This window comes from Egretta garzetta, unplaced genomic scaffold (genome assembly GCF_000687185.1).
Source record: "Egretta garzetta isolate BGI_Z169 unplaced genomic scaffold, ASM68718v1 scaffold333, whole genome shotgun sequence".
Taxonomy (NCBI): Eukaryota; Metazoa; Chordata; class Aves; order Pelecaniformes; family Ardeidae; genus Egretta; species Egretta garzetta.
Window position 1 is genome coordinate 1,149,589 of NW_009259179.1, and position 7,836 is coordinate 1,157,424.

General features: G+C 52.0%; 1 protein-coding gene across 4 annotated transcripts in view; it reads right to left on the bottom strand.

Annotated features, from left to right (window-relative positions):
* Nucleotides 1-251: 251 nt before the first annotated feature.
* BCL6 (BCL6 transcription repressor) overlaps nt 252-7,836 on the bottom strand; it is an 11,432-nt gene continuing 3,847 nt past the window's right edge. For all 4 annotated transcript variants that reach the window (XM_035891225.1, XM_035891227.1, XM_035891228.1 and 1 more), the window contains 7 exons: nt 6,957-7,178; nt 5,836-6,819; nt 5,046-5,227; nt 3,773-3,940; nt 2,136-2,266; nt 1,577-1,714; nt 252-645 (listed from right to left, as the gene is read on the bottom strand). In XM_035891225.1, coding sequence (XP_035747118.1) covers nt 502-645; nt 1,577-1,714; nt 2,136-2,266; nt 3,773-3,940; nt 5,046-5,227; nt 5,836-6,819; nt 6,957-7,178 — 1,969 coding nt within the window. In that variant the 3' untranslated portion in view covers nt 252-501. The remainder of the gene's footprint in view (nt 646-1,576; nt 1,715-2,135; nt 2,267-3,772; nt 3,941-5,045; nt 5,228-5,835; nt 6,820-6,956; nt 7,179-7,836) is intronic.

The window sequence follows — 7,836 nt, forward strand, 5'->3', positions numbered from 1 at the left end:
TATATATGGTTAAAAAAGTTAAAGCCCTCTCTTTAATAGCATACTTTCTCTTTAAAAGAACACACATTTTGCATACAAAAGAAAAAATCTGTTCCCATAAATCAACATTACATTCCTCATCTTCAAACGGCAAAGGCTGTGAAGGTTAGACTCCAGAGTTTATCAACACTCCACTGCACAGACATTTAAAATGACTATTTTTATTTTTTTATGTTTTATATACAATAAGATCTGAATAATTTTTCTTTTTGTTTCACATAACTGGGAAAAATAAAACCCGTGTATTTGTAATTTTTTTTTTTTTTTTTTAATTTCTAATGTTTTTCCACCTATCTGCACTATGGGTTTAGAGGCACTCCATCATATGATGAGTTCTTTTTTGTTTGGTTGGTTTTTTTTTTTTTGTTTGTTTTTCCTTTTTCTGTTAAAGTGTTACAAGTATCCTTTGGACAGCTTCTCCCCCCCTGCCAAGATGACCTCCTCCTGGGAAATCCTCTGCCTTCAGCAGGCCTTGGGGAGCTCCGGAGGCACCTCGCTCGCCGAGATGCGGTACTGCACCTTGGTGTTGGTGATGGCCCCGTGCTTCTGCCGGAGGTGAAGCCGCAGCTGGCTTTTGTGGCGGAAATGCAGGTTGCACTTCTCACACTGTGGGGTGAGAGGCAAAGGCAGAGGGTGTGAGAGGTGGTGACGGGAGGGCACACGTCCTTCCCTTCAGGGCAGGGGTCCCAAGGCAAACGCCTGTTCTCCACCAGCTACCCCAGCCCCAGGATGCTGCACCCATTACACCAGGGGACGAGGGAAAAGCGGCGACATGGTGGGAGAAGCAGCACCTGGGGGCACCTCATCCCAGGCTCTTGGCAGCACATTTCGGTTTATGGGATGCACAAAGGCTGAGGTCCCTTAGGAGAGGACACTGGCTCTGTCAGAGGTAGTGCCGAGCTCCTTATCTAGACGCTCATAACAGCTACCAGGCTATTTTGGGAGCTGCTTTATGACCCCTGCCAAGCTGGATGGCTCCAGAGGGACGTTTGGATGATAACCCCAGCTCTGATTCCCTCTCTAGTGGATGGGGAAAGCCTCAAAATACTGAAAGAGCTGGGACCCCCCCCAGGGCTGCAAGCAAGCCAGGGCAGGCTGCTTGCTCGGTGCGGGTGCCACCAGCACAGGGGACCCCAGGCCAGGCTGCCTGCTCCTTTCCCCCATCCCCATGCACAGCAGGAGGCTGTAATTTAAGCCACAGCTATTTGGAGAAGTGTGACCTTCTTCCAGATGAGGTGGAAGAAGAGAGGAGCAGCTAAGATGTACCCAGCCTGGGCTGCACGTCAGTGTTTCCAACGCAGCCGCTCATGACAAACTACCATGTCAGCATCGGCTGATGCACGAGAGGGGGACAGGGCATGAGAAGCAGGGACGCGACCCTTGGCGTGGGGCCTCCCCTGAGGCTGGCGAAGGGCATTGGCGTGCTGCAACCAGCCCACACGAATGCCCCGGTGTCTTCCCAGCCCCCCAGGTTTGGCAGCATCCTCCCCCAGCCCTGGCTGAGACCCCCCCAAAAAAAAATAGCAGGGTCACTCACATGATACGGTTTCTCTCCCGTGTGGATTCGAAGGTGACTTTTGAGGGTCTGCAGGTGCCGGAAGCGTGTGCCGCAGATCTCACAGGGGTACGGCTTCTCACCAGTGTGAATGAGCACGTGAGCACGGAGGTGGGCCACCTAAGAGAGAGCAGCTCTGGGTGAGGACAGCCCCAGGGATGAGGGCAACCCACAAGGAGCAAGGGCATCCCTGTGGGAGAAAGGGCATCCCATCAGGAGCAGGGTTTTGTCCAGCCACCTTTTTTTGGTCAATTGTATTCTAGCTAGGAGTCAGGGCCCCATGTGTCTGAGGTCTGATATTTCCAACCCTAACAGCAAATGGAAGAGCTAAAACCAGCAACCAGGCTTCCTACTAAGCCAAACTGGCCCACACGGACCTTAAGGCCCCTATTTATCCCACAACCCCATGGGAAGAGCTGCCCAAGGCAGTGAGCATGGCCCATCAGCCCTCTCCCTGCCATGAGGCACCACCGGTCTTGGGCAGGAGGTCCGGCCATGTCCCACCTCCCCAGCCAATGCAGGTCCCAGAGGCCACATGCACCTGGACAAATCTGGCCCCACAGGTCTCGCACTTGTAGGGTTTCTCTCCGGAGTGGATGCGCGTGTGGGTTTTCAGGTTGGCCGGCCGGTTGAACTGTGCTCCGCAGATGTTGCAGCGGTACGGCTTTTCTCCTGCAGAGCCCAAAAGAAAGGGTGAGGGATTAAGTACAGGTGCGCTCAGCCCCCATGATCCATGGCTCTCCCCAAAGCTAAGTCCCTTCAGGTGCCAGACCCCATGGCATGAAGCACTATCCCTGCCTCCTGTCCCTTTTGGAGATGGCTGTGGACAAGCAGCATCGATCAGGACAGCCCAGAGTATCCCCAGAGCAGGGTGAGCTCAGGAGGTTCCCGGCTGCTGTGGGTAACTTTTCTTTTTTGGGTTGGGAGCTGCAGCCTTCAGGGCAAGAGAGAAGGCTGGGCAGCTCTGCCAGTGAGCATTAACATCATTGCTCCTCCTGGCCCCATGACAGCGTCTCCCTGCAGCCATCTGTAAGCCACGCAGGCTCCCTTTGGGCTCCTCCTGGTCCCCACATCCCGCCTCGGCCGTTTGTCACCTCTTTAGAGGAGAGAAAAGCCAAGGCATGCCCAGCAACCCTGCTCCCAGGTCATTATTTGGCTACAATCACTACTGCTGGCCCCCGGCCATGCGGCGAGCTGCAAAAGTGTTTTAACTGGTTTCTTTAGGACGGTTGATGATGGGCTCGATGGGGAGTGGGAAACAGCCAGCGTCTATCCCTTCCTGCCTTTTTCTTTTATTTCCAGGATTCGACCCCATGCACCCTTGAACCCTGCCCTGGCACTTGTGCTGTCTCATTCATTTGTGCAGTCCTCCTGGAGCTCAGTTGAGACTGCGGGAATTCACGTCTAATTCAGTGCAGCAGCACAGAGTTGTCAGCACACACTTCCCTTCCCCAGCTAGTGAGCTGGCTGTTGACATGTTAAGCATTAATAAAAGCTTAAAAAAAAAATCCCTAGGTTTGTCAGCAAATGACTAAACCCTTAATATCCCCTTCCTTTCTCAGCTTTCATTGTGCTGATTCAAAGAGTCCATCCGTTCACAGATTTTTCCCATCAGCAGAGTTTCTGCCAGGCTAGATATGATCTGGATTTCTAGGATGCAGGGGAAAAAAATCCCAGACTTCTCCCTAAATGTTATTTTGACGTGGTGGGTTTTTTTGTTGTTTTGGGTTTGGTTTTTTTGTTGGGTTGTTTTTTTGTTTTGTTTTTGGTTTTTTTTGGGGGGGGTGTTGGTGGTTTTTTTTGTTTGTTTGTTTGTTTTTTGTTTGTTTGGGGTTTTTTTAAGTCTACCATAAAGTAACCTGGAGGACACACATCTGCTCCCAGCCATGTATTTTGCAAGATGCCTTTAGAAACAGTGGTGCCCGGTACTTTACAGCAAAGGAGCTTGAGCTCCATCCCTGCTGCGAGACCAGGCAGCATCTCCCCCATTCCCAGGTTTGGTGCTCTGCCCAGGAGCTCCTGGGCAGTGCCACAAAAAGCACCTTGCTCTTCCCATCAGGGACATCTTGTGACACAGAGCAGAGGATGCTGCACCTGGGGCAAACCCAGCCATAAACACCTGCAGGTCCAGCAACCCACAGCCTCCTCAGTAAGTTGTCCCTGTGGCCAACACCATACCTGTGTGGACGGTTTTGTGGCTGGCAAGGTTCCCCTTGTAGCGGAAGGAGGCCTGGCAGCGGTCACACTTGTAGGGCTTGTCACTGTGGACTTGCAGAGAGTGTCTCTTGAGAGAGGCCTCCTCGGAGAATCGGCAGTCGCACTCGTTGCAGAAGAAGGCTCCGTTCTCTGTGAGGGCACAGAAGAGAACAATGAGATGGGAAATGCATGGGCCAGCTCCTCAATGGGCCATGGGATGGGTTTGGGATGGTAGAGAGGGGCAGCTAGAGCAAGTGTTGGAACAAGAAGCCAAGTGCAGACATTTGTGGTCAGCAGTGCTTGCACCGTGCCATTACCTCCTGACCTTCTTGTGCACACAGCAACAACATGCGTGGTTTGAGAGAGCAAAGTCATCATGAGCCACCACTCCTTCAGTGTGATGTAAGCTGCTTCCAAGAAGCCAGCACCTTGCCTGGATGTCTTTCAGAGAGGTCCACAAAGGCACCCAACATATCAGGCATCCTCCAAAGGATGGATGTTCAGCTCTGGAGCAACTCCAGCAACTTCAGAGGTCTTAAACCTTTGCATGCACAGATGGCTTCCTTGGGCATGGGAAGACCATCATCATCTGAAGCGCAAGGCAGGTTCCCCCAGTAGGAGGGTGCCCAACTCTTAAATGCCGTACATAGCTTTGAGCATCACCTCAGCGGGGTTCCCTCTATGGATCTCTGCCCACACCACAGGTGACAATTCTGCATTCCCCCTCCCTGAGCTACAGGCAGATGGGTGCACAGATACTGGTCTCTGGGCTTGTGGAGTTTTGCAACAAGATTGCAAACCTCATTATCTGCATTTCTCCAGACGTGCGCATTGGGCTCCCTGATAATGAAGACATCATGACGGATGCATGAGACATACTTTCTTGCCCAATCCCCATTAGGGTCATTACATCTGCCAGGCTTGTTCTCCTGTGGTTCTGGTGGGGTGGGGTGCACTTCGTTTCCTGTCCTTAGCTGCCAAGTTTGCAGCAGGTGACTAACTCCCTGCACAAGGTATCTGGATGGTGCTGGGGAAGGGAGGAAGGAAGCAATTCCCATGTACATGTGTCCCTCACATGCATGCACACAGCTGGTCAGCCAGTTAACACGGGACTGTAAAGCACCTTGGGATCCACCAGCAGCAGGGACAGGTCTGCCTGCCCGTTTGGAGACAGGGCACTGGTTGGACAGGTCCCCAGGCTGCACAGCCCCCTGGCCTGATGGTTGAAAAAGGTGACGAGGGATGCAAGACTCACCGCAGCTGGAGTCAGAGTATTCAGACTGGGTTTCCCCCATCTCCTCTCCAAAGTTTGAGCCAGGGGTATGAAGGCACATCTCAGCATGTTGCGGGGACTGGCAGCCACAGGAGCTGCACTTCGACGAATGCATGTACAGTGGAGACTGCCCTTCGCTGCTCCGAGGGGACCCATCCCGGGACCTGTGGAAGGACAGCAATGCACACAGCCGTGAGAAGGCTCTTGCTGTGCTTGAGCTACTGGGCCCTTCTTTGCACCCTTCCAGACACAAGGGGACAGCCACGTTTCATGGGCACACTTCTGTGGCAAGATACACAGTGTAGCCCTGATCAACAACGGGTCCCCGAGCCTCAATCCTTTAGGTGTCCATCACCAAACAACCTCAAAGCTCTCTAGGAACATCCAGGTCCAGAGGATAGCATACTGTTCACTGGTAGTTTGACCTTTCCAATGCTTACAGCCAACCAATAGCTCGAGGCACAGGGAGTCTGGTGAAAACCAGGTTAGGCAAATCCAGGCTCCAGAAACTATCCAGAGCTGCCAAAGGGAGACAGGGATTCCTGACCCAATGTTCCCAATTCCATCACCAGGCCAGGCTAGCACCACTAAAGGTGGGGACAGCTGGCACCCAGCTGATGTCATTGGCAGCACTCCACCAAATGCAGAGGCTTCCACCTGCTCATGGCTGGACTCCCCAGCCCAACATTATGGCTATTTCACACACTTCCAAACCCTCACCAACAACACAGGGAGTCCTGTCTCTTGTGGCGTGGGGTGGAAATCTTCTCACCTGTTAACAATATTGTTGAGTCTGCTCGCTTGTGGGATAGTAGAGTCTTCTCCATTCACGCTCATCTTGGTGGGGGACTGCACATTGAGATGCTCTGGCTCCATGGACTGCTGGCAAGTGGACATGGGCATGTAGGTGCGAGGAGAGAGGGTTCCCATCTCGTTCTGGTCAGCACTATCTTGCTTGGTGCTCTGATTGAGAGAGTTGAGGACAATGAACTTGTACTTCTTCCAGTTGCAGGCTTTGGGGTCTGTGGGGCTCTTAGTGAAGAGGGAGCTGGAGCTCTGACTGATACGGGCATTCTTGCTGCTGCTGGACTCGGTTGGCGAGTTGGGCTGACAGTCTGACTTCTGGGGGCTCTGAGGGCTGATGAGTCCCTTGCGGTCCAGGGGGGTGTTGGTGGGCTCAAAGTGCTGGCTGATCTCATCCTCTGAAGAGGTCCGCTCCTCCTCTTTGGCCACTTTGTCACAAGAGAAATAGGGATTGTTCCGGATTGAAGGGATGACAGGTTTGGGGCCAGAGGCTACGCTGTAGTGCATGTCGCTCCTGGCTTCTTCAGCAGCACCTTCTTTCGGAGCATAGATGGTAGCGTGGCACATGTTGGCCGAGATGTCGGTAATGGTTCTCATGTACTCAGTGGGGATTGTCCTGGAGCTGTCACATGGCAGGATCCTCTCCTTGGGGAAGGCACCCGCCCTTGAGAGTTCGGAGAGAGGCATCCTCATCTCCCGCAACTCATCATCCACAATGAAGCTATTTAGAGGGAGAGGGCTGTATCCATGGTAGGAAATGGGGGATCCAGACAAACTATTGATCAAGCCAGGTGCAAAGGCCCTCCCATTGCAGAGGGACCCATTTTGGAGAGGCATGCCGTTCTCCGAGACATCTCTGCTCCGATAAGCCATCACCTCTGGGTGGCTCAGTATCCGTCCAGCCAAAAACTCTTCCCTTGGGGTCTTCACAGCAGACACCATCTCCGCTTCACTGGAACCAGGCAAAAAGGAGGGAGACGCAGTCATTTTCAGCCCATAAGGATAAATTTCCAGGTACTTTGTCAGTTCTCCCCCCTCCCACCCAAGCACACCATCCCAGGGTCTCTAAAGTTCATTCATGGCGCTCACCTAGACTTGACAAACCTTCGGCAGGTATCAACCACATGCTCCATCTGCAGGTACAGTGCTGTGGCCATCACAGCCATGATATTGTTCTCCCTCAAGTTCAGGCGGGATGTATACATGAAGTCCAAGAGAATGCAAAACCCCTCAGGGTTAATTTCAGGGTCCAGGTTGATGACATTCAAGTTGCACTTGAGCTGGTCAGTGAAGATGCTGTAGAAGAGGCCACTGCAGAGAGGAGACAGGAGAGAAGACGAGTGTTATGAAAACTCAGAAGAAGAAAGGACAGTTTGTCTGAAATCCCTTAGCACAGAGGGGTTTGCAAACGGGAAGGGAGGAGGAGGCAATTACAGAATTCCCTGAGCTTCCCCCTTATTATCAAGCTTGGTTTCTCAGCTTAGTAAGCGTCTTCTGCACTGTACTTTTCCCAACTGGAACAGCCTGCTTTTAGATCTCACCTGCTCAACAACTTCCCACTGCCTCCATTTAGAAATTCCCCCCTTTTTTTTTGTTGTTGTTCTTACCACCACCCCCTTCCCACTGTGACTCATTTCTTTCAGAAGCCTCTTGGGGCATCCATGTTCACTCTTTAACCAGAAAGAAAAAAAAAAAAAAAGAAAAAGGAAATGTTGGCAAAACATTTTTCAGATGTCTTAATAGTCAAACCTTGGGTTTTTCAAATCTTTGTACCTTGTCAGCAGGAGACCCTGGAAGGAGTCTGCCATAATTCAACCGGGCAATGGTGGGACGTTAATTAGCGTTCACTGAGAAACAATTCCAGCAATCCTAGGAGCTGGAAAGGGATTTCAGAACCCACCAGGCTTGGGAAGAAAAAAAAAAAAAAAAAAAAAAAAAAAAAACCCCCAAAGGGGGGGGGCGCCCGGGG